The 26,651-nt window shown below is 43.2% G+C and overlaps 1 protein-coding gene across 4 annotated transcripts; it reads left to right on the forward strand.

The window, feature by feature from the left end:
- The first annotated feature begins 61 nt into the window (after nucleotides 1–61).
- Nucleotides 62–22,291, forward strand: WBP4 (WW domain binding protein 4). Of its 4 annotated transcripts, none has more exons than XM_042838806.1 (10): nucleotides 76–142; nucleotides 5,673–5,745; nucleotides 7,224–7,286; nucleotides 7,380–7,503; nucleotides 8,297–8,509; nucleotides 9,373–9,428; nucleotides 12,096–12,162; nucleotides 14,228–14,385; nucleotides 15,579–15,811; nucleotides 18,138–22,291. In XM_042838806.1, coding segments are annotated over exons 1-10 (1,197 nt in total). In that variant the 5' UTR covers nucleotides 76–140; the 3' UTR covers nucleotides 18,346–22,291. The 4 variants fall into 4 exon arrangements, with proteins under 4 accessions (XP_042694743.1, XP_042694740.1, XP_042694741.1 ...); XM_042838807.1 differs by having other exon boundaries at nucleotides 15,582–15,811; XM_042838808.1 differs by lacking the exon at nucleotides 5,673–5,745 and having other exon boundaries at nucleotides 117–142.
- The last annotated feature ends 4,360 nt before the right edge of the window (nucleotides 22,292–26,651 follow it).

Raw genomic sequence — 26,651 nt, forward strand, 5'->3', positions numbered from 1 at the left:
GGGACGGGGCGGGGGAGGAGAACGCGGACTGAGCCCCGCCGGCCGCCGTCGCCGCGCTCTCCCCACGCCCCGCTCGCGTCTCGCCCCGCCCCGCTCCAGCGGCGGCGAGCGGAGGACGGCGGTGTTTTGAGGCGGCGGATATGTGAGTGCTGGGGGTAGCGGGCCGGCGGCTGGGCTGGGGGCTCTGAAGGCAGGGCCGGGGCGGAAGGGAACACAGGCGGGTGGCGGCGGGCCGGTCCTGAGCCTTATCTCGGCTAGACAGGCCGGGCAGGTCGGCGTCTTGCTGCTGGCGGGGGGGTACGGCCTCCCCCGGTGCCTCTGCTTCTGCGAGGGGCGCACCGAGAAAGCCTCTGTGTCTTCGCTTTGCTGCTGTCGCCGTTGTTTTTCGAGTCTTTGAAAGAACTGTGTGGGAAACCTGCGTTGGGCCCATCCCTGCGAGCGCTCGAGGCTGGATGGGACGCGGGCAGACCGAGCTGGAACTGCGCGGGCTTTAAGGTCCCTTCCAACCCAAACCGTTCTGTGATTAATGCCCGCCTGCTTCTGGGAGTAAAGTGGCTCTAGTCTTAATCGAGTCAAGTCCAAGCAAGAATATCATATGGATTACATTTGCTCCCCTCTGCTATTTGTCACATTAGCCTGGCTTTCCTGCTTAAAAACTGTCCGAAGCAGAGTTTCAACTCATGGAGTTGAAATCTTTTGGTGGGTAGGCTGTGTGAGCCTGTCTTGCAGACTCATTGCAGTGCTCTTAATTTTAGTTGTTGCTAAAATTATACCTCAGCAGCTTCTTGACCCAGTTTATGTTGATTTTTTTTTCCTCTTATCATATTCTCCCTGACGCAGCCCTTGTCTGTGTTCATCCACAGCAGCAGACTTCTGCTCTCAGCAGATATCTCTGACCTCACGTATTTACCTTCTGAAGGTTCGCTTAGGTTGTTTGCTTTAGGCTTTCTGTACATTCAGGATGGGTACTAGGAAACATTTCTTCTCAGAAAAAGTGGTGAGGCACTGGCACAGGCTGCACAGGGAGGTGGTGGAGTCACCATCCGTGCAGGTGTTCAGGAACCGTGTGGATGTGGTGCTGAGGGACGTGGTCAGTAGGCACGGTGGGATGGGCTGATGGTTGAACTATATTAATCTTGATGGTCTTTTCCAATTTAATGATTCTATGACAAGGAAGAAACACACACCCATGCCATGCAGTTTCCATCTCAGGTGCCAATTTTGGAATGGCAGTGATGGCCCTTTGGATGGTGCTCATCTCCTTCCATTAGATAGGAGAACTTACAAGGAAAGGTTGAGGGAACTGGGCTTGTTTAGTTTGGAGAAGAGAAGACTTTGGGGAGACCTCATTGCGACCTTCCAGTACTTGAAGGCAGCATATAAACAGGAGGGGAACAATTTGCCCAAGGAGGCTGTGGATGCCTCATCCCTGGAGGCATTCAAGGCCAGGCTGGATGTGGCTCTGGGCTGCCTGGTCTGCTGGTTGGTGACCCTGCACATAGCAGGGGGTTGAAACTAGATGATCATTGTGGGCCTTTTCAACCCAGGCCATTCTATGACCATCTATGTCTATCCCCAACTTAGGTACCTCATTACCTCACTTTTCAGACAACTGCTGTTAGACAAGGTGATTTCCATGGATGCTCTGAGCATGCAGAGGTCTTGCTGCTCTGATACTCCTGTGCATCCTTGTATATTGTTACAGCTCTTCATGGTGTTGCCTTTCAAGTAAGCATAGGAAACAACCTGGCAAAGCAGATACATGCAAATGAGCTTCAGCACCAGTACAGAGTTGAGTCGAGCAGCTCATACAGATTCTGCTTAGGTTGCCTTGCAGGCACATGACCTGTGTGTTTAGTGGGGGTGATTACAGTAGTAAAATGAGGTTAGGTTGTAAATTGGAATTTACTGAGGGGTTGCCAGAAGGCAATTGACTTGAAGGCCAGAAGGGCTGTAGCCTTCACAGGACCAGCCTGTGTCATGCAGATTAAATTCCCACCCATTACCATGTATGTGAGTGTATTCTGTGGCATAGCAGAAGGCCACCAAGAAAAATGCGTCAGGGATGGCATTTTCTGAAATCCTTATTTTTAAACAGCTTTTTAAAAGCGTGTATTTTTGATAAAAGTTAAGGAGATGTATCAAAGAAGACCTTTAGGGAGTAGGATTAGTGCCCCAGGAATGAATGGAATTGCTGTGAGAGTTCTTGAGAGTACAGGTTGTGAGGGCTACTGCACTGGGCCTTAATTCACATTATAAGAAGGCACTTTGCTGTTTTGGTGTGGTTCTGTGATCATTTTAATGTTGCATTTTTAGAGCTAGCCAATATACAGAAAGATTGGCTGGGATATTTGAATTAGACCTAGCTCTTCTGGGATGGCTTCCCGCGTGGAATGCCTGCTGTGAAATATGTAGTCATTTTTTCTTTGTCTTCTACTTTGTTCCATTAGACAACTATTACTTTGCCTTAGAAGTATTCCCCAATATTTAGAAGTGTTCCTCAGCAGAATGTATTGGTATTTCTGAATACCGTGTTCTGTCGAATGATTGCTTACAGCTGCAATAGCCAGTTTGAATTTATTTCTTTGCATAGTCAAGAGCTGGGATCTGCATCTTGCTCCTTTCACACTCCTGTATTTAAGATGATGCATTCATAGGGTGTTCTGTGCTCAGCCTGTACAAAGCTGGAAGATATTATCTGCGTGCAAAATCTTCAGTATTTGTAGACATGAAAACCAAAGATGACTGTTGAGTGAGTGTGTGTGTGGTGTTTTTCCTCCCAAAGGCTTAGAATTTGGGCAGATACAGCCCTGAGAAGAACTCCTTGCACCCTGCCAGATTTCAATCTGGTGTTCTACAGCAAAGCCATTCATAGCAAATACTTCCAGGTTTTGTTTGTATTGCCAAATTTTCTCGTGTTCAGAACCACCTGAAATATTTCTTATGTCTCCGCACTCTCTTGCTTGTTGTAGGAACCAAAACCTCCAGCACAGCCTCAAAACAAAGTTTGGCAAAATTTCTGAACTGAACCTAGTTTATTTGTTAAGGTTTCTTAAAGCTTCCTAAAGAAAACCAATTGCTGTTTTTGTGAAAACATTGCTGGGAGAAGATTCGTGTATTGATGTGGAGCTTCGACTTGAGAGCTCAGGGCTTTGCACTCCAACACTGCTGAGTTCCTCCTCAGGTTGCTGCCTGTACGTTGTCAGCAGAGCCTGTTCCCATGGGTTCTCCCAAACACAGCACCTGGTACCTGGGGTCCCAGCAGCACCTGTCAAACCTCTCTGGGAAGTGAGATTCCCAGTTATACTTGCTCGTGTCCTGTGATCAGCATAACCTAAGTGTTTGCATTCCCCTTTGTCTGCTAACATCTCAGCCCTGAAAACATGACTTTTCATGCATTCAACTGAATGCATTCTCAACAAGTCCTTTCACTTGAGTGAAATGAAGAGAGGTGGCTGCAATTGTGACGGTGAGTCCGGTACCTCTCCGGCTCTCAGCAGGCTGTACCTGTTCTAAAGCTGAAGACTAGAATCAACCTTAGAAACATAGAATATCCCAAGATGGAAGGAACCCGTGAGACGTGGATCATTGGTTCAACTCCTGGCTCCACACAGGACCACCCAAAAATCAGACCCCATGTCTGAGAGCACTGTCCAAAAAACTGCTTGAACTCTGGCAACTTGGAGCCGTGCCCACAGCCCTGGGCAGGCTGCTCCATGCCCAATGCCAGGTGCAGACCCTGTCCCAAACCCCCACCCACCCTTCCCCTGACGCAGCTCCATGCCGTTCCATGGCGCTGTCACACAGAGCAGAGCTCAGCGCTGCCCTTCCACTCCCTGTGAGGAGCTGCAGCCGCCCATCAGGCCTCCCCTCAGCTCCTCTGCTCTGGGCTGTGCAAACCCAGAGACTCCAGCTGCTTCTTATGCATCACCCCCTGCAGACCCTTCCCCATCTTTGGACATTCTCAAATAGTTTTATGTCCTTCTGATGCTGTGGTTCACGCAGTACCGGAGGTGAGGCCACGCAGCACAGAGCTCAAGTATGGAAGACTTTTGTACCACTTTAACTGCATCTATTCACATGTCTGCATTTGATTAAAGAAAAGTAATCACATACTTAAACATTCTCATCATGCTTTATTAACTTTCAAGCTTGTGACCAGAGCCTGTGAAGCACTGCAGGTTCCCACTGAAGTGCAGTTGCAGCTCTTGAATCCCCACCTCTGGTTTCCTCAGAGCAGCGCTGTTGGTGCCTTGCAGGCTCCATCACTGAATAACATCAGACGTGCTTGCTCTTTTTTTGAGTGGTACAAACTGAAGTTGAAAATCTCAGCATTGTAAAACTCATAGCGCTCCTAAATTGTAGAAGCAGAACTGTAAGTTACACAGTTGACTCTGTTAGCAGGATTTTAGGTTCCCAGGATATCAGGTCTACTGCACAGTGTTGTATTTACCATTAGTGAGATAGCTCCAATCTTTAGCAAAAACAACCGGAGATGGAAGACAAAAACCTGGCATTGCCAAGGCCTCCATTTTTGTGTTTAAGCCCCAGGTGTGCCCTCAGATTTTCCAGTGTGATTACTGTATGTGCAGCTGCAGTGTTTTGTGACAGGTGTGATGACTAACGGTGTTCAGGAGAGAAAGCAGTGGAAAAATGAGCTATGAAAATGCATCTTGGCAAACTCTCACATCTTGACTTTCAGTGAGTGCAGCTGCACAGTCTTAGTATTACTCACACTGGTTTCTTCTGAAGACAAAACACGAGTCCCATTAATTTAAAGGTGGAAATCCACAGATGTTCTTGCACCTCTGAAGTGTGTACTGAGGCTTTCTGCTAGAATTGGACGTAAGCCTTAGGAAGGTTGATGTGGCTTTTAGCTGGAAATTCATCTTAGATGATGTCAAAGGATTTGGGGGCAGTTCAGGAGCTACAGGTCAAATGAGGAAAAGGGACACGAGGTATATTTCTGAGCTCTGAGCTCTTCCCCTCCCAGCTGGATATCAACCAGTGTTAGACTTCCCAGGCTTCAGCCTCAGTGTGTTTTGGAACATGAATCTCAAAAGCCTTCTAATTAAATGTGCAACTGAGTAATCTCCCAGGTTTAAGGTTTACCATGCAGGGATGAGCAGATTTCTGTTTATACTGGAGGAAGCCCAGCTGCTTTCAAGCTTTTCAGAAAATTGCTTGAAAAGCTGCATCTTGCAAACACACCATTGCTTAAAGGCTGATAAGTATTTGTAGAGTGCATCCATCATGCTTATAATTTTAAATAATGAAGAAGCAGCCTTTACCTAATCATTGGTGTTGTTTGTTTTGCTGTTAAATACTTTTACGTAGTGGATCTGAAGAGTTTTCTGCATGTTTTCTCACACTTGGGCAAGTTCTTATCCAAATTACACCTTCAGAAATTCTCACACTGTTGTACTGAAACACCCAAAGCACTGTGCTGTTTTGTCTGGGACAGCACAGCTCAGGATCTGTTCTTGGATTCCTCCACATCGTCCAGCATTTATTTTACTGAGCTCACTGCTGGCTGTATCCAAAACAGACGTTAATCCAAACCCAGAGACAATGCCTAAGTTGAGCTTCTGAGGTTACATGCATGATGACCCGTGCCTTTGGTTATTGTTTCACATTGCATGTCATTTATTTCTTTTTCTCCTCCTCCCCAGGGCCGATTACTGGAAGTCTCAGCCAAAAAAGTTCTGCGATTATTGCAAGTGCTGGATAGCAGACAACAGACCTGTATGATCACCTGCTGTGCTATACCACTGATTCTGAAATACCAGGGATTTCTACTACAGGCTATTAAAATCACTTTTTTTAACTGATTTATTGATGCATGAAAAAGGGTTGTCTGAAACTGCCTTTCTGATACTTACTTGTGATCATCAAATCATGATACGTGAGAGGCAGATACCTGAACACGAGATGGTGTGCTGTGCTATTTGACTTGGCAGTGCAGGACAAGAACTGGCATATCTGACCCTTCTTTTTCTTCAGGTTTTGTAACTTAACATCCGGTCTGACTTGAAGCTTTGTCCATGCCCATTCTTCAGTATGCAAGTAGGAGGCAAAACCTGGCATACATGCTGTTTTATATGTCAGGCCTGGTACATCCAGTGCTCAGAGCACTTCAAGGAAGTTTCTCTCATTTCACACAGCCCACAGAAATGTTACTGGGTTACAGAAAGGTGTTGCTGACTTGCAGACACCTTCTGCAGGCTATGAGACCCATTGGTTTCTCACTTCAAAAGTGAGTTTTGCACTCCTGATTCAATGCCAAAGGTACTTCTGGTGCTGAACTTCATCTGGTTTACAGTTACACACCTGTAATTCAGAAGCACAGATCTGAGCTGATTGGTTTAGGTTTCCATCATACTTTCAGCCAGGAGTCATGCATGACTGGGGGTCAGGTTGGGTAACCTACAAACCTGTCTTTAAATGAGATTAATCATCATCTGGATGTGCATCCTCTGCACATCTGTTTGTGCAGAGAACTCCTGAGGTTACTAGGTCAGATTTAGGCACCTGACTTTTCTACACCTCAGTGTTCAAACCACGTGAGAGCCTCAGCTGTCACACCTGCAGAGCTTCTCAACTCCTTCCAGTTTCTGATGGCTTTTTTTCCTGGCAGCTTTGTGGCTTGCAGACTCTCTTGTTGTCCTTATTTACTCAGCTCTCCCTTCTTAGCTTTTCTGTCAGCTCTCAAATTTTTGGACCAGGAGGCCATGGGATATTTGTGCAATTGGGAATATTGTCATGAAGGACCAGAGCTAATATTTGTAACACTAAATAAGCCACATAGTTTTGGAAGGTTTGCAGGAAAGCCAGCAAAGTGAGTAGAAAAAACCACAGGATGCCACTCAGAAGGACAGCACAGGGAGGGAATCCAGATTGTCTCTAATACCTGTGCTGAATAGTATTACTTTAAGTTATAAATCTAATAAATAATGGATATGGAAGTTTATAATTGGATCATAAATATCATTTTGGACCTTTACTGGCTTCTCAAAACTTCTGTGTTTAATGTCTCAAAATGTTCCTGAACTGATTGTGAGCAAGTGCTTTCTAGCTATAGACTTTGCTGTAAATGTTTTCAAAGCACGTTGCATTTAAACATGTCTGACAAAGTTTAGTCTATCTGCAATGTAAGCAACTTTTATAAATGTACTTACTAATTTTTCCTGTTTTCCTTGGGTTTTTTTTCTTGCTTTCTTAAGAGCATAGACTTTCATGAGAGAGGAAAGAATCATAAGGAAAATGTGGCCAAAAGAATTAGCGAGGTAATTCAAACACCTTCTTTTCACAGATACATGTATTTCATCACTTTCATAACCAGCTGTGTTGAAATTTATCCTCATTGTGTTTTCTTTTAGATTAGGAAGAAAAGCATGGAAAAAGCAAAAGAAGAAGAAAACATGTCAAAGGAATTTGCAGCAATGGAGGAGGCTGCAATGAAAGCATATCAAGAGGATTTGAAAAGGCTTGGAATTAAGCCAGGTAGCTCATATAGTTGCCAAAGGATTAAAGGCAGAATTGAAAGAATATTGAATAGAAACGCTTTTTTTCTTAAATTAGGATTTAGCAATATGAGAGTAGGCCTCCAGAACTGTGTTTGCTTATTAAAAAGAAAAAAAGAAAAAGAAAAAGCCTGCAAATTGCCAGTAGCAGAAGTTGCTGTACAGAATGTTTTTAGCTAAGGTGTCCTTGGGTGCGTGGAACAATCTGATCTGGGGTAGAACACTTAGACAGAGCAACAGCAGAGAATGTAGATACTGTAGTTGGTACTCTGAGTGAGAGGTGCAGCTTCCCTTAGTTAATTTCATGTTTCACTTGTGCCAGTTGGAGGCAGGTTTGTATCAAATAGGAAAGCTTGGACTCCCAGTGGTACCTGGTAAGGATTAGAATCACTTTCTCATCTTGCAGTTCAGTGAGTACCTTTGTTCAGCCCATGTGAGAACGTAACCACTTCTCAAAAGTTGTGCTGTAAAGCTTCTGTAGAGGCTGTCTTTTTAGAACTCCTGCAGTTTATTTTGCTTCAGTCAGAGCTCTTTGGTCCTTGTGGTCCTTCTCTTCGTGTTGCTACTGGTCTTTGGATACTTGGGCCTTGTAACAGTGTAGTGTTGCTAAAATGAAAGGTTCTTTGAATGTAGTCTTTTCAGTTTAGCTACAATGAGTGTAATGCTGATGGGTAGCACAAAGTTTCCTATTTGTACTTGCTGTTAGTAAGTGTCAAATGTTTAAACTCAGATTACGGCTCTTTCTTTTAAAACTAAGTATCATCTCCTTTAAGATGATGTAGGTCCCAGTTCCACGCAGAATAAAACACAGAGTAACGCAGCAGAAGGCAAAGGGAAGAAAGAAAAGAAAGAGAAAAAGGAAAAGAAGGAGAAGAAAAAAAAGACACGTGAGGGCAACTCAGAGTCACCAAAAACTGAACCAAAGGAATGGGTGCAAGGACTTTCTCCTGAAGGCTACACTTACTACTACAATACAAAAACAGGAGGTAAAAAACAGCGAGGAGCAAAAGCAGATAAACTTATTGCATACAAATGAGTGAGGACCACCTGCATTTACCCTTCTGCCATCTCAGTGCTAAGCTGATTATTAAAATCTGAATGATTAGATGCAGTTTTGATATTTTATATTCAAGACTTAGGCATCAGAGCATCAGACTGTGTTTGCATTTTGTTAATAAGATAGTAATGAGATAATGCAGTAGTCTCACTGTTTCTGGAAATTTTTAGACTCTCAAAGACTAAAGGATGCAAAACATAATTATTCCTTTTCTAAATATCTTACCAGGAAATTAATTGGGCAATTACCTCAGCATCAGTTCTGCCCAAATAAATAAGGGCAGTTATGTATTGTTGCCTGGTTATTTCTTTGCCTAACTGACAACATCAGTTGAGGAGCAATGTGTTGTGGTCTACTTTAGAGTATAAAAGCAATCCCTTTTGTGTACTGTGTGTGATTAATGAGAACACCTCACACTGTTTCCTATCAATTTAGAAATGACTTTGATGTTTACCTCAGTCTTTCTTTCTACAAGGTAACTCCAGAAGGTAAAAAATTTCTTGTGGCCTGTACTTGCTTTCTTTGTTTGTTTGTTTAACCAAATTCCCCATATCTGTGTATCAACCAGTGTTTCACAGGGTCTGATTAATCCTGGTAAAGCCAACTGTAATTAAGACGCTTTGCTTTATTGTCCATACTGTAGTTTGATAAAGGATAATGTATAAATCTGTTCTGCACTTTGTGTGTGTGCACAGACCAGTGTCATATAACTCTCAGATCTGTTTCCTTTCTGAACATTATGGATCGTGAGCAGGACTGAATGATGGATGAAATGTGTTTTTGTTTTTTAAGAATCGCAGTGGGAGAAACCAAAAGGATTCCAAGACAGCTCTAAAAATTCACACACGGTAATGGAACGCTGTTATTCATGTTTTCCTTTGTCTTTGCAAGCACTTACCAGAAATGAGCTGAACAATTGTTCACTTCATAAACTTGGCAAAACGTAACATCGTTTGAATGCATAGGATCATTTCTGACATACGTGATGAAACTTGCTTCTACAAACATATAATTTGGCTGATTACCAGGGGAAGAGAAGTGATAGTGGTTTTTACAGAATATGCTGCTTTAATTCTTTAGCCCATAAAACTGAAAGCTTTCTGTAAACTGAATGGATTCTCTTCAGCTTCTTGTACCTCTCTTTTTACAGTAGCATAGAATAGAAGCATTGAAGAGACTTCAGGTCTGAACTGCAGCTCATAAGTTTCTTTTGCACCGCAGTGATGTAGAAATCTTAACACTTTTTGACTACTGCTCAGTGAGAAATTGCTGCTCTTTATGTGTATGAAGGAGCACATTTGTCCTCGTGTGTTCTGGTTCTTAATGACTGCAAAGCATGGCTTAGAAAACATTGAGATTGTGGTGTTTAGTAGTTAAAGAAATATGAATTGCTTTTTTTGTGCTTGCTTTAGGATACAGTTATGTGATAATTGGTCTTTTTTTTGTAAGTTTCTTAGAGCCATGGAACCTATGTAGAAGCAACTTTTTATCATTCTACTGTCTTCCTTATTTAAAGGACAAGCAGACTTGCTAAATAGTCCAAAACCAGAAAGTTGATTATCAGTGGACTCTCTCCTGATATTGGAAGGGAGTTTTTCACCCAGAGGGTGGTGAAGCACTGGAACAGGTTGTCCAAGGAGGCTGTGGATGCCCCATCCCTGGAGGCATTCAAGGCCAGGCTGGATGTGGCTCTGGGCAGCCTGGTCTGCTGGTTGGTGACCCTGCACATAGCAGGGGGTTGAAACCAGATGATCACTGTGGTCCTTTTCAACCCAGGCCATTCTGTGATTCTGTGGTTTATCACTGCAGGAGCCTAGTGCTTCCTAACATTAAAAACACTATTTTAACAACACTCCTACGGAGCTGTGTGAAGTTTTCCACGTTTCTAATATAGGTGTCACAGGTACAGTGTGATTTAAAGCCAGTATTGTTTGCTAATAATATTGGATATTCTGTTGGAGAGCAAAAAAAACTGGCCTTGTCAGAGTGCTTAACTTTCTGTCACCGTGTGTTGTATCTCAGAAAGTAGCCTTTGCTGGGCACTGGAGTACTTACAAAGTAGAAAATATTTATAGTTGTTTATATTTTTAGGCAACTGCATCAATTTATGTCCATGAATTCCCTTGTCTTTATTCCATCTCTTGTTAAAAGAGAATTTACTTCAGAAATGCAGACTTTTTTCAGCCAGTGTTTATTCCCAGGAGGCTGCACGCTTCCTGTTCCCAACTCGTGCTGCCTTGGCTTTCTGATTCCTTTCCCCCACAGTTTTGCGCAACTTGCGAAGCAGTGCTTTATCTTTTCTGTCAAGTCATGGCTTTGCAATGTTTTTAAGCCAGCCTTACTGTAGCCTTCCACTGAGAGAGGTCCTGTGAGTGATCTTGTGCGGTCCCTGCTGTGTATTTGTCCTGACAGTGAACTCATTCGGGGAGTGAGGACATCAGAGTTCCAGTTAGTGCTTCACAGGCTTGTTTCTGTGAGTCAGCCTTCTGGGCAGACAGAGAAATGCTACTTCAGAAAGCCCAGATGGAGGAGAGAAGGAGCTTCTTGGCAACGATTTGAAGTTAGCTCTTTTCAGCTCTATCATGAATACACACCCTCACCCTCCGATATCTCTCCTAAGCCACATGGCTGTGTTTTGCCATTCCTCCCTCACCCCGACCTGTGACTCTGTGGTATCTTTAGTTGGCTCAGCTACTGCTAAAAGCAAGCATTTAATTGCTCCTTTATTTAGTCTGAGCTAAAGAAATTGGGAAGGTTCCAGATCTCTAGCAAGGGCTCACATTTCCCACAAATTGAAGGGCATGCTTGCAGTATGCTGTGCAAGTGAGATTCACAAATTCTTCCTTCTTTTACAGCAGGTTAGCTCTCCCCTCAGGCTTCACAAGAGGTGCTCAGAACTGAGCAGTATTTAGGTGCATTAAGGGCTACCAGTTAGAGTGGTGTCACGCTTGACAGCACGTATGCAGTAGGATGCTTAGTGTGCCCAATGTCAAATACGTGCTGAAAACCTCAAAGAGACAAGCTCTAAGATGCTCAGAATCTAAATAACAGAAATAATGTATGATGAAGCTGCGTAGAAATCCTACCCAGTAAAAGGAAACAAGTCATATTAGTGTTCAAGGAGCAATGAAAGTTGTATGTCTTACTGCCATTCATGAAATCAAGTTCTTATGGAAGATGTTAAGCCACACGAAATGTGTGTTCCTCTGTTCTGCAAAGCATCTTTATTTTCATTACTTAGCCACAAAGTCTTACCAGCAGCAACTTTTGTCACATTTCACATGCGTTTAGTAATCAGTGGGAAAAATCAGTGCTTTGTTGAAATTGCTGCTTTTCCAAATCACACAGATCCGTTGGGATGCATTCCTGCAAAGTTTAATTATCCAGTTATTTTTGTGAAGATGTGTTCTTCAACAAAAAAAAGAGTGAAGTTTTCTAAGCGATGCTTTGTCGATCCTTATAAGTCTTTTTTTCTTCTTTTGCTTTTTTGATTGACTCCTTTATCTTTTTCTCAGGGAGCAGTGTGGGTAGAAGGTGTCAGTGAAGATGGTCACACCTATTATTACAACACACAGACGGGAGGTAAGGCGAGCTGGGTTGCCAGTTAATCTCTGTTTCAGAAGTGAGAGTTTTCAGGGCAATGTTTTACTTTGCAAATAGCTGTTTTAAGGCCATTATTATGTTTCACATTTTTAAAGCTGTTACTCAGTCGAAATATACTTGCTGCTTAACTTTGTGTTGGCTTTGTACCTTGTCCTGTCACATTCTGTGCATTCGTGCTTCGTAGTTCACTGTTGTTGTTTTTTTTTTTACCTTCAACTTACAGCTTTAAAATATGGCTGCCTCATTTCTACACACATGTATTGAAGTTTTTAGCTTGGAAAACTAGAAGGGATAGGATTTTATTTTGACAGGTATGTAGGACAGAATTAGAAGCTCGTGATCCTTCTCTTTCCTTAGGAGGAAGTTTTTCACTCAGAGGGTGGTGATGCACTGGAACAGGTTGCCCAAGGAGGCTGTGGATGCCCCATCCCTGGAGGCATTCAAGGCCAGGCTGGATGTGGCTCTGGGCAGCCTGGTCTGCTGGTTGGTGACCCTGCACATAGCAGGGGGTTGAAACCAGATGATCACTGTGCTCCTTTTCAACCCAGGCCATTCTGTGATTCTATGATCCTTTCCTGTCATTGACAAAGGACTGATATGAGAGACCAGAATCAGAGCCTCCACTTCTCCCCATTTTTCCCTGCATAGGGAACTTTGTGGTAACTCCCCCAGAACAGGCACCTACTTTCTAAATCTGTTTGAATCATATAAGGTCAGTAGTGCCTCTCTGGAGGGCAAGAGGCCACCTATGAGTTTTCCTTCTGATGTTGGGCATGAAGCAGAATTCCTAATGATGCCAAGAATAGGGAAAAAAAACCCACAGTTTTTCAGCATGCCAACCTCTTTTTTCAAATGGTTTGTGGTTTGCTTTTCTGAAAGGAAGGAGTTGCTGGTTATTTCTAAACATTGCCTTCTGAGTTCAGGTGTACTTGTATGCTCTTGGATGTAAGCTCTTCAGGCACACATCACATTTCTGAAGAATGTCATCGTATTAGGTAAAATTTTGACTTGAAAACTGCTTGTCAGTTCTGTCAGCACTAATCCTGTCCTCTAAAGAAAGACAGATTTTTAACCAAGGAGAATATCTGTAATGTCATCTCAGGCATGTAACTCAGCAGCCCAGCATCTCTAGGCTGAGCTCCTGTGATATGCTCCAGGAGGCTGCGCCTTGATCCATTGGCTTTAAGGGACATCTAAGAAAGTGAACTTTCTCAGTTATTGGTGTAAAACAAGATGACAGAAATACCCTTAGGAGACTTGTTTGTTAGTCAAAAGCTACTCATCATCAGTTTCTTACACCTTTCCTTCTCAGGATATGCCCAGGAACATGCCTGTTAAGTGCTGTTTTCAGCTGGTGATTTCTTTGGAAACAGATAAAATAATTGGAAAACTAGCAGTTCTGTTGCATTTGGGAGCTTATATAAAATTATATATAGCAAATTATTATTACTTTTACTTTATTGTTACTAAAAACAGCTTTATGACCACTGAGTCCACTTTTATTTGATCATTTGCTGGAATTCTTCTGATCAAGGAATGCTAAAATGAGGTCATGTTCTACAGATTCTTTTGTGTCTTTTCAGAATCACGTTTTCATTTGCTTGCTTGACAGCAGTTTTATTAAAGGCATAATCTTACTGAGACAAGATGCAGAGGGGAAGGATTTGTCCATCCCGAAAGCTAGGAGACTCACAGTTAGCTTTCCATCCCTCGTCTTTTCTCTGTCATCAATGGGTAACCCAAATCAAATAGGCACCTCTCAAGGTGGTCTGTCCTCTCTTAGGGCCAGAGTCTTGCAGGCCATGATTTGCTACATGTGCTATTTTTCCTAAGCACTGATTGCAGTGATCTTTATCGTAAGTCAGCTGTTAGGACAATATCTTTGCTGGGAGCAATGAACTGAGGAAAGGCAGAAGCCTTGTGCCAAATTATTTGCTGTATATCTTGCATAAGGTAACGTTGCTTCTGAAAGCTGATGCCATCAAAGCAAAAACAGACAGAATTAGATATGTACATAATGTGATTATTCAAATATCTTGGACAGTGTCCACATGGGAGAAACCTGATGGTTTTGTTTCATCTTCAAATGAGAGCAGTCAGCGTGGCAAGCATTCTGAAGAAGCAGATTCCAGAGCTTCTGAATCAGACTCCGAACAGGAAGACAGTGAAAGTGAAGGACAAAGTCCAGGAACAAATTTAAAGGTAAATTCTCTCTTTAGATTTGTTTGATGTGTAATATTCATTTTCCTTTATATGCTGTATTCTTTATATGCTATACTCACTGTGATGAAGTTAAACATCGTGGCTGAAAACAGAAGCTCACACTTTTTTGAATAATGAAATGAGCATTTATTCAATTGTTTGCAATGTCAGTGGCACCGTTCTGGAATGCAGAGCATGAGGTTGGTATCCTCCAGCCAATCTCAAGTAGAATTCTACAAGAAGTGTGATGTGCTCAGAGAGAGAAAGCTGTCATCTCTCTGAAACAATCCAAGAAATGATGTGGATTTCAGTGTCGGGCTGACTTCCAACCTCTATTGGTAGAGATGACTATAAAGAGGCTTTGAGGGAAAAGGAAGCTGGTTGTAATATCTGTTTTAATTCAGAAAAAAACATTATTTTGACAGGTATATATTTTTAATCAGTCATATTTTTCTCATCAGATTGAAAACTGCAGATAAAGAGCATGATTATGGCTTTGGTTGGGTCAGATGGTTTTCTGAAACTGGTAGTTCAAAACAAATGAAGATGATTTAATTGTAAAATGTATTAATAGGTGTTAATTCCAAAATACATGTTTACATATCACCATGCATCACTATAAAGCAGTACCACGCGTTAGCTATGATGTGTGTATGTGCACACGCTGAAAGTTGCGTGTGATTTTCTTGCCACTTGATTTTAACACACCAGATTTTGTTTTAAAGTAAGTTGGTGTTGCTACTCCTTGTTAATTTCAGCCACGACAGACAGGATTTTGCAGCTTTTTTGTGATATCTAAGGTTTTTTTCAACAATGTATGGGATGAAAACTCAAGCAGAAAAATGCAAAGAAATCAAGTTCATTACAGAGAGAGTGGAGAGGTGCTGCAACAGGCTGCCCAGAGAGGCTGTGGATGCCCCATCCCTAAAGGTGTTCAAGGCCAGGTTGGATGGAGCCCTGGGCAGCCTGGTCTAGTATGAAATGTGGAGGTTGGTGGCCCTGCCTGTGGCAGGGGGGTTGGAGATTCGTGATCCTTGAGGTCCCTTCCAACCCTGGCTGTTCTGTGAAATCATTGTTTAAAATTACTCTTGGTTGAAAATGATGAATGGCAGATAATAAATAAAAGATAAAATAAAGCTATGTTATGTTTTTATTGAGGCTTTTTTGCTTACGGTGGGTTTTTTCCTCTTTAGAAGAAAGGAGAAAATGATGAAGAATCAGAGAAGGAGAAATCTCCCAAAGCTAAAAAGTTAAGCTCTTACGGGAAGTGGCGGGAAGTTAAATGGCAGGAAGTTAAATGGCAGGAAGAAGCCGTCGATAAAGAGAAGATTGCATTGGCTTCCAAACAAGCCTCCAGTGATGAGTCTAAGACTGACTCTTATGGAAAATGGAAAGCAATTAAAAATGAAGGAGAAGAAGAACCTGAGTAAGTATCTTTTTACCATAGTAATTTTCATAAGGTTTTGTTTCCGGAATCTTTTCAAGAGCTGAAGTTTTTCCTTCTGACTTCTGGCAGAATGAGCACAGCAGCGATTGGGAACATAACCCAGGTACAATTCTTTTCCTAGAATCACAGAATCACAAGGTTGGAAAGGACCTACAGGATCTTCTAATACCACCATCCTTCCATTCCCATTACTACCACTTAGTACTAAACCACGTCTCACAGCTCCTCATCAGACACCTCTTGAACACTGCCAGGGACGGCGACTCCACCACCTCTCTGGGCAGCCATTCCAGTGTCAATCCAATGCTTGGTGATTTCTTTAAGTAATAGATCTCCATAGAGGACAGCAGTGGCATTTCGTTTTCAGTGTAGAAGTCCTCCACAAGTGCAAAGTGATTGTAGAGGATAGAATTGTAGAGGATTGTAGAGGATTGAAGTGATGTAGAGGATAGTTGTCATCCATCATTTTTCTCAGAGGATAAGTAGCAACAATTTAAATGCAGTTACACTGAGCTTATGTTTCTTATCATCGTTTCCTTCCAACAGTCTGGTTCAGCTCTTGTGACTGTTTTTTTTTCCAGCTGCTTCCAGCCTTGGAACCACATAGGCAGTTTTCTCAGGAGCTTCTAGAGGCTTCTATGCTAGATTCTGTTTTGTCTGGTGAACAATGAGTTGGTCAGGCTAAATCTGCCTGCAGTTCAAGAGCTGTCTCGATCTTCTAGGACCAGCAACAACCTGATCTTGATCATCCTTTGTTAGTATTGCTTTGAGTTCCTTCCCTGTGGAATCACTACTTGCTGACATGATTGCCAGGATGTTGGCTGAGTTGCTTATACAGGCAGTGAGTTATTGCTTAATTCCAGGTGCTCTGCTGGCTCTGATTGTTCTCTTGAAGGACACAACCCTTTATAACAGCAGGTTTTTTGTTTTACTTTCACCCAGCGCTGTATTAGAATCACAGAATCATAGAGTCACTCAGGTTGGAAAAGACTTTAAAGATCATCAAGTCCAACCATGAACTAACCATACTACCCTAACTAACAGCCCTCTGCTAAATCACATCCCTGAGCAAAAGAAGATTTCAGAAAACGTCTATTAGAAGATTTCTGTTTGAGCTGTTATCTTTCTTGCTCCCTAATTTCCCAGTACAGTTAAGCAAGCAAGCAAGCAAGCAAGAAAGGCAAAATCCACTGAAACTCTTTTCTGCTGTCATTATGGATAAGTGCTTGATACTCTCAAACACTTTCTGTAATAATTTAAGTCAGGAGATGAAGGACAAAACACGTAATCTGCTAAAGCCAATGTATTCAGTCTGGATGGTGTCTCTCATGCCCAGCTGATTCACAGCAGATGTTTTCATGACATGCATCTGACCAGGGATTTTTGCTTGTTTGTGGTTTTTTGCTCTGTTGTTGTATTGCATGGTGGCTGAGGTTGCTCAGTTTCTTTTTAAGAGTGCTGTCTTTTATGGTCAGTTTTGGGAGAAGGACACCAATCTTTCCCTTCATACTCACCCCATTCTGCAGCATTTTAGCTCTAAATTATTCAGCAGATGCAGTTTTGTCACTGTTTGATACTGCAGCAGTCACACTTTTCATGACTTGAAGTCATTCCCATGGCTCTGGTTCGTGTGCTTGAGCTGATCTTTGAAACACAGAACCCAAAACTGGGCAGTATAGGAGCTGACTCCAGACAAACACACAGCAGTGCTGAAAGATTTGTGTCCTGTAAGAGTGCCTCTCTGCAGCAGTGCTGTGCTGCTGTCACTGTGGTAGACCTGCGAGCTGAGCCATTGTTTGCCAACCATTCAGCTGTTCCCCATTCTGTGTTCGTGCCTCAGGTTATCCCTGCACAGCTCAGCTTTTGCCATTGACCTTCTAAAACTGATGGGTGGTTTTTAGACGACGTCTTTGATTTCCAGCTGTGATCCTGTCCTCTGAATCTTCTCCCAGCTTTAGCATTTTGGCATTGAACTGCTGTTAGTTACTCACTGGCCACTGTCTTTCAGTGTTGTTCACTTTACACACATGCAAGCCTGCTGTCTTTTATAGGAGCATTTGCGTGGTGAGCACTTGGGCCATGCCATAAGCACTGCAAAACAGAGGTCTTTTCTTGTGTGCCAGCTCACACAGAAGAAAGAAAGAACATTTTTCTTGATCCCTGTAATGATGATCATCTTGGCTAGAAGGCTTTGCCTCTGGCTCGAAGCTGCTTTGATCATTAAATATAGATGTTACTGTCTGTAGCACACCATGTTTCTTCTCCACGTAGATCAACCCTCGTGTGTTTCCCTCTCTCCTCACAGCGAAAAAGTGGACCTGGAGCTTCCCAGTACAGAGAGTGACAGCGTGCCGCCTCCGGTGCTGGATGTTGCAGAAGATGCCACAGTGATCTTTAAGGAGAAGACAGTGACCTCCCTGGGAGACCTGACAGAAGGGGTGCCGACGTTTAAGAAGAGGAAATTTGAAAATGGAAAATCCAGAAACTTAAGGCAAAGACTGGACGATCAGTAACACTTCAACCTTTTAGATACTGCTGAAGCTGGGGAGAATCAGAAGTTTAATATTTTAAACAGGCTTTTATAAAGAAAATGTTGGGTAGAAATTAAGGATTTATAGGTATTGAAACAGACGTGAGTTGTAATATTTTTTTATTTGGATGTGACTGCTTTTGGAATGGAAGTTTGTGTCATATTAATTATGCAATATTGTAAATAGATGTATTTTTTTATTTTAACCACGCCATCTACTCTCAGTTTGCTCCACGTGTGCTGTTTTTGATACATTGTGTTGGGTTTTTTTACTCCTTTTCTAAGTACAGGACAATGTAGTAGTGCTTAATCTGGGGAAAATAATGCAGACCTTTTATTTTTACACAGGAACTGGCTCAATGGCATGGTCTAGAGAGTAAAATCATCCCTCAGCATTATTGATCTGGAACCACCTCTGTTGCAGTAAATTTTTCTATGCTTTCATCCTGGTGTATTTTGCTTTGTTGTCTCTACTTGAATTTTCTTTTTACACATCAAATTTTCTTTCTTTTTAGCCTCATTTCCTTTTTGTCTCTTTCTCTATTAAAAAATTGCTGGATATTGTCACGAAAAAATACTCAGAAGATTTATCCCTGCTGCAGAGTACAGCAACCTTTTTGAGGCTGATGGTTTTCCTCTTGCAAGAGCAATGAGCTGAGCAGTTACAGACAGTGTTAGCTACGATGAGAGGAGCTAAGCATATCGAAGCTTCATTATTCTGAGTGCCATAAGAGAGGAAAACAAAAGATCAACACGTGGGGCTGATGGCTGAAATGTCCCAGCTGGCTGCTCAGGTTTGTAGCAGTTGATTACCTTAAGGAGACTGAGTTTGATTTCACAGGGCTTCACTAGCATCATCAAGATTCATTGGCTGCGTGAGAAGACACCACTGCATCCTGCTTCTCTGGGTACCAAACAGTGACCACAAAGGTTCCAATCATGCAGCCATTCAAATACGGGTCTCCATTTGTAAAGCTCACAGCTCTTTGCTCAGGGGAACCTCAGTCAGAAAGCAGAGTTAAGGCAGTTGGCACAGTCCAGCTACAGCAAAATACAGTTGGAAACTGCTGAACTTGATTTCCTTGAGAAAATGATTCCATCTGTCAGATCAGCTGATCTATCATATATTGCAAAGGAAGCTGAGATCCTTAAATTTTTTCTTCTTTGTGATGTTTTGTGTGTGTGTGTGTGTGTGTAAGAGAACTAAGTATTGAATTTAATCCTCTGGGTTTCTTCGGCTTCTTTGTCAAGGTTGTATTTTTTCTGATGCTTATTTAGAGAAATCCAACTATTTTCTCTCATGTCCAGCTCTGCATTTTCGCTCAGAGGTGCAGGATGACTGCTGGCTGCTCTCACTGTCGTAGATGCGAGAACATGCACTTCTTCTCCACATGAAAGGCTGGAACAGAAATCTCCCTTCTCCTTTTCTCCTGTCTCGGCTGCACACTGCTGGCAGGTCAAGGCCACACGTGATGCCACCAGTACTTCTGTAGAGTATTGTGAGTGATTCCTGATACATCCCCCAACCACATCTGCCTTCCACATGATCGCATCGTGCTGTGTGCTGCAGGTGCCCTGTGACTGACCACTACAAGCAGCTCTTTCTTGCTCCTCTGCTGCTGCCAACTGCTGAGGTAGCAGCTGATCAGGCTTTGCCTTTGAGAACACTTTTTTTTTTCTTATGAGGTTTTTTTCCTGCTGTACTCATTCTGTGCTCTTTCCTTTGCCCTGCAGTACTTGTGTTACTGCAAGCCTGATGTATATTCAATGATTTTCTTATCAGTGCTCTTCTGTAGGCGTCAGTCCTCTGAAGAAGACTCCTTTCCTTTCTTTAGTGAGGTTCCCAAAATATTATCATCTGTTCTCAGCAATGTTTTGTGGTGTTGAAGCGGTCATGGGCAGTGATTTGTGGTACCTGTAGTTCAGCTCCTTAAGCAGATGTTGAAAAACATCTGAAAATACAAGTGTTCAAAACTTGGCCTCCTTGAGCCGCTGTTAGCAGTAATGCAAACCAAAGGTCTTCATAAAGAGCTGTGTTTCATCAATAAGCCAAAGCAAGAGTTTGCATTAGGAAAAAGGATTCCATGTCTTCTTTGGTTGTCGTTCGTCAGGGTCAGACGCGTATCCCAGCCTTTGCTGATGTGACTTCTGATGCTGGCATCTCACAAATGCAGCATTTCCCTCCCTGCTGCCTCTGAAATTCAGTTTGAAGAGAGGCTGTGGTTGCCCCCCAAAGGTACTGACAGCCTGCTGATACAGAGGTGGTGCTTCGAGTCCCTGCTTAGCTTTGCACTGTGCTGTTGACAACCTCACCACGTCTCTAAACCAAATGCTTTCACTTGTATACGAAAACACTGTCTTGAGTAAGAATCACTGCAGACACTGGTGTTCCAAATCATCTGTTCTGCAGAGATATCTCTCCCTTCCGTGCTATCTCCCTGCAAAATCCTCTGCCTTTGGAATTTGCCATAGGAATCCTATAGGTATTATCTTAGTTACACTCCTCATCTGCTAATCCTCCCCTGGGCTGGACTGCCTTCTGACAAAGGAATGTTGCTTTTGCTGTTTCAGAAGAAGAGCGTTTTTGTTTTCTAATTCCTTTCCAATCAGTCAGCACTGTAGGTCTGCTTGCCTGCTTTTACTGCACGCCTCTTCAGCTAGGGCTGCACCTTGGCTCTGCATTGGGGGAAGGTAGGCAGAGAGAAAGAGATAAAGGGGATTCACTGCAGTCTGATGTCTGAATGTGGGCAAGTCACTGCACTGCGCTGTATTTTCTCTTTCTTGCATCATCTCTTGTACTGGAAGTGGAGTGGAAGTGGAGCTTCGCAGCCTGTTTCTGCTGTGTGTGTGTTACAGCAGGGCTTGCCTGGAGCTGACAGTGCTTTTAGAAGGAAGCACGTTGCATCTGCTAAAAAAAAGTGGTTGTGTTTGGCATGGAAATCAGCATGACAGGAGCTGTGCAGAGACCACCTGCTCTGGAATTATCCTCGTGCCTGGAAGCCACATTTTAACCCTCCACACAGGAAGGCGTAGATGGAAATCCAGACTTTCCCAGTTTGGTAAATGTTTGTTGTTGTTGTTTGACCCTCGTAGACAAAATCTTTGCCACGGTAACACTTGAATGCAATGCTCAGGTTGTGAACAGGGAGAGTTGGTCACAGTGTGGGTCTGAGTTTAAATTCACTGCCTGTGCATTTATAAATGGCTCGCTCCTTTTTCCCCCTGAAAATAATGTTATTCAGATGCGTATTTTGGCATCTCAGAAAAGGAGTAAAAAACGATGCTGCTTGGCATCCTTGATTTGTTGTTTGTTTTTTTTCCCAAGTCGTGCCACCCCTTTTCAGTGCTTTTCTAAATTATTGGTGTCTTCCTCAAACTGTCTTCCTCCAGTATTCTGATATATGCAAATCTCTGTGTCATCGCTGTGCCGCAGTGCCAGTGAACGCCTCCTCCTGTCCCCAGCTCTTGGATTTTCTCAAGAATTTGTTTTCCTGAGCCAGAATTCATTCCACTCCTCATACAGGGCTTGCATACCTTCCATCCTTGAGCTTTTAGGTTCCAAGCTGTCTGTATCCCTTCCGTTGCTGCTGCAGCCCTTTGCTCATGGCCTGTCAGGTACCTCTGTGCCGTCTTCTTGGAACCACCTGTCAGATTGTCTCACCTTCTACCTGCTGTTTGTCCTATGAACCACGAGAGTCACTGCTGTGACCAACCAACCAAGCTTTGGGATTTTGTTTGGGGTTTTCATCATTTGTTTTACAGGAGTGGTGTGAAACATGGAGTCGTTCGAAGCCCTCATTTTCTTTTGTGTTATCTGTAAAGCTGAGCAGTTGTTCTCTGTAAGAATTCTCTGTTGGAATGACAAAATACTGCAAGCCTTTGAAGTGGAATTTATACAGAAATACCAAATAAAGCTTTTACTGAAATGATCTGTATTGCTGTTGCTCACATATTCAAGGTGTTTTAGATATTCTAACATTTACTGGTCATTTGCAGTACTGGGGCCTGTCCTGTATCTCATTGATGACCTGGACGAAGGCATTGGGTGCACCCTCAGTAAGCTTGCAGATGACACCAGGCTGGGAGGAACTGTCGATCTGCCTGGGGGCAGGAAGGCTCTACAGAGGGATCTGGACAGGCTGAGTTGCTGGGCTGAGGCCAATGGGATGAGTTTCAATAAGACCAAGTGCCAGGTCCTGCACTTTGGCCACAACAACCCCAGTCTGCTACAGGCTTGGGGCAGTGGCTGGAAGACTGGAAGAAATGAACCTGGGGGTGTTGGTCAGTGCTTGGTCCTAGATGTTGTACTGAGGGACATAGTTTAGTGGGGAAACATTGGTGGTAGGTAGATGGTTGGACTCAACGGGTTTGGAGGTCTCTTCCAACTTTGGTGATTCTATGACTGTATGATTTATGGGTGCGTGTTCTGTTCAAAATGGGAATATAAACTGGAGGTGTAAATAGGGAGGTGCTCATTAAAAGAAATGCTGTTTAGACTGTGGTCAGCACTGCAGTGCTTCCCAGCAGTGCACTGTGCAGTTGCTGGCAATGGATTTATTCATTCAGACTGTATCTAAGTATATAAATTTCTTGATGGTAACACACGGTTACTCAGGAGCCTTTGCAGCTGTTGGTCTCAAGAATGAGAAGCAACAGAGAGTTAAAGATGTGCACTTCAGAGAGGTGGCAATGTGTGCAGATTATTCAATAATGCCTTTCCTGATAAAAAATCTTCCTGTCAATATGATCATTTGGTAGCTTATTATTATTATTATTATTATTATTTTACATAAAGTTAAAAATAACTATGCAGCAACACTAAGCAGCTAGCATGAAATTGGGTGACTTAGGGCAACCAGAATATGAAATATTCAGTTTTATAGCTAGCAACGTCTCTCCTTTTAAGTAAATCATAGAATCACAGAATGGTCTGGGTTGAAAAGGACCACAGTGATCATCCAGTTCCAACCCCCTGCTATGTGCAGGGTCACCAACCACCAGACCAGGCTGCCCAGAGCCACATCCAGCCTGGCCTTGAATGCCTGCAGGGATGGGGCATCTGGGAATGGGGCTCAATGATAGTGAGCAGCTCACTGCATCATGGGAATACACCCGTCTGCAGGGCCAGGATCTCTGCTACCTTCCCTTCTGCATTCTGCTGATGATTCACTGAAAGTCATCAGAACAAGGTAGCAGTGCTGGTCTATTTACATATAGAAGATAAGAATCCGTCTTTCCTCCATCACAACACCTTACACTTTTCTTTTTCTCCGTCCCTTGAGGCACTCAAAGCCAGGTTGGTTGGATGGGGCTCTGGGCAGCAGGATCTGATGGGTGGCACTGGCCACAGGGTTGAAGCTGGCTGGGCTTTGAGGTTCCTTTGAATCCAAGCCATTTTGTGATTCTATGAGTATTTCATTATAGTTTTGTTTATTCAAAATAATACAGATAACACGTATGCATAATTCAGCAGAGCACTGTAAGTACACCTGTGCCTACGTAGACAGCATCACGTTCCACTAGCCCTGCCTTTCAGCTGAATTAGAGACAACTCTTGGCTACAAAAGGAATCATGGTCATTCTAGGTAGCACAGGTACCAGGATCTGAGTGATGAAGTGGAGGTTGTACCAAGCCACAGCCCACAAGGACGACCTCGCATCACAAGAAGCTTTTCTGGTTGACCCATTGGGTATCCCGGCCCTGGCAGCAGACGCACTCTGTATGTGAGTTCTGATCCATCTTCTGTCATGTGAAACAAGCTGGGGTTTGTGGCCAGAGCAAGAAGATGATGCTATTTGTGTAGCCAATGCTAGAGGTCTCAGGTACCTGCACACAACTGTAGCTAGGTCTTGGAAACAACAGCTGAGAGACATCGAATTCCAGGGGTCGGGTAGGCGGCAAATACAATCTTTTTCATTTGAAAACTTCTTTTTCCTTGACATTTTGACAACCACTGCATTAAAGGTAAGGAAGTTTTACAGGTGTCCAAGTGAAACCTATATTAGAAAAGCCAAATTCTTTTACCTCGAGAAGAAAACAGTTCTCCAGCTTATTTCACAGAATCACAGAACTGTAGGGGTTGGAAGGGACCTCCAGAGATCATCGAGTCCAACCCCCTGCCAAAGCAGGTTCCCTACAGCAGGTCACACAGGTAGGCATCCAGGCAGGTCTTGAACATCTCCAGAGAAGGAGACTCCACCACCTCCCTGGGCAGCCTGTTCCAGTGAAACAGGCTTATTTGTATGAATGGAGTTTATCTGTCTCCCAAGAAGTCATTTATTCATACTATGCTAGCATCCAAGATAAAAAAGGCACAAAACTTAACTCCTTGCCTGAAGAATCTTACCTTGAAAAAGAATAAAACTGCAGCAAAGCTACTGCTTTGGCTGCAGACAGGAGGATCATCTCTGGACAGGAAATTTTCCTGTGGGACGGAGCCTACTTAAACTTCCTTGGAAGTGAGGAGTGGACCGAGGCCAAAAAAAGGTGCAAGGCACGTACACAGAGTTTGCAGCCCCAGCCCCAGCTCACTCATTGCGTGTGTTATCACTGGTTTGACAGTACTGCAGAACTGAGAGCTGAGGTGTGCATGTACCTGCAGGCAGTCAACGTGCCAACAACTCTTAAGTCACACGATAATGAGCTCACTCTTGATTTATAGAGCTACAAATGAAAAAAACCAAAGATTTTGTAATTCAAAGCGTTGAAAGCATGTCAAGAATTTGCAAACAAAACTTGTGAAGACTGTGCAAAAACACACAAATTGAAAAATTAATTCTGATTCTATCTACATTTAAAACTGTTATTATATATACTATATATATACTATACTATGTATACTATAAAATCCAGAAGATTCAGTATTGAAATATTGTTTTTTTCTTGAAATAACTGATATTTTCTCAGTTCTTGTATCATTCTTGATTACAAAGTGGACGTGCAGATATTGTGGTTGGCTTAAGTGTAATTTAAGTCATAACAATGAATGGACTCTTCACATCCAAAACACAGTGCAGAGCCATTGAAAAGCACACTTTGGGAAGAGCAGGATAAAGAAAGGGATGCATTGATTGAGCAGCCAGCCTGGTTCAGTGCCACACTTGTGTAATTTTGGGTGCTGTGTAAGAAGTGAGCATGTCTGCTTCTGCCTGCTGCCTGCCTACGCACCAGTGCGTGTTGAGCACATTGCACGATGCGTGCTGAGGGGAAAACATGAACGCAGGCCCTGCTAAAGCTGAGCTCTCTACAGATGCCTGGTTTGCCCTCAGAGCCAGGCACACATTCCCAAAGACATCAGTGCAGAAGCTGAATTCCAGGTGCACCTTATCTACTAAAATACATCGACGGTGTGAACTCACTTTCTGTCAACAAGCAGAAAGCTGCCTGGTGTCATCGTCGAACTCCTTCCAAAGTGTTGTCACCTTCATTTGATTCTATAGCAAGCACTTTTGCACCCAGCACAGCACGTGCTCCACACCCACCCTCAGCTGACCCAAGAATGCCTGCAAGAGCACTGATGGGCACAGCTGCCCCTTGTCAAAGTAGCTTTGACTTTGTACGTGTCCTGGAACAAAATAAAGCATCCTAACATGGAGTGATTTTTGAAAGGACTCCATTTAAGAAGTTCTACAGCAAAGCTACTGCCTTGGCTACAGACAGGAGGATCATCTCTGGAGAGGAATTTTCCTGTGGGACAGAGCCTACTCACACTTCCTTGGAAGTGAGGAGTGGACCGAGGCCAAAAAAAGGTGCAAGGCACGTACACAGAGTTTGCAGCCCCCTGCAGGCTCATTGCACGAGTTTATCCACCTCCATTGGTGGATAAAAATGATACAAATAAGTGCTATTGACAAAGTCAGATTCTAAGCTATGTAAGGGGAGCTTAGGTTCTTTCACCTGGATCACAGAAATCACAGAACCACAGAATCACAGAATGGCCTGGGTTGAAAAGGACCACAGTGATCATCTAGTTTCAACCCGCCTGCTATGTGCAGGGTCACCAACCAGCAGACCAGGCTGCCCAGAGCCACATCCAGCCTGGGATGGACATCTCCTACCTCCAGAGCAAAATGTGCAGTATGTGGTATTTCTTCTTCTCCATCACCACAATTCTACATCTGTCCAGCTGCAATATGGACGAGAGAAGAACTGGCTTCAAAAAGCCTTGCTGCCAAGACAGAAGGTATGTGCACACAGTAATCAGTGACTCTTCTTTTCTGCTGGGGGAGATGTAAATTCAACCCATAAAATTCATTTGTGCCAAGGCATGAAAAGAGCAATTGCACATA

Source organism: Centrocercus urophasianus, unplaced genomic scaffold (genome assembly GCF_019232065.1).
Source record: "Centrocercus urophasianus isolate 14NV4802_14NV808 unplaced genomic scaffold, USGS_Curo_1.0 seq_9, whole genome shotgun sequence".
In the NCBI taxonomy this organism is placed as follows: domain Eukaryota; kingdom Metazoa; phylum Chordata; class Aves; order Galliformes; family Phasianidae; genus Centrocercus; species Centrocercus urophasianus.

Coding starts and splice junctions, on each gene's coding strand:
- WBP4 (XM_042838806.1), top strand. Junction 14,386..15,578: donor GTCCAGGAACAAATTTAAAG/GTAAATTCTCTC, acceptor TTTCCTCTTTAG/AAGAAAGGAGAAAATGATGA. Junction 15,812..18,137: donor GAAGGAGAAGAAGAACCTGA/GTAAGTATCTTT, acceptor CTCTCCTCACAG/CGAAAAAGTGGACCTGGAGC.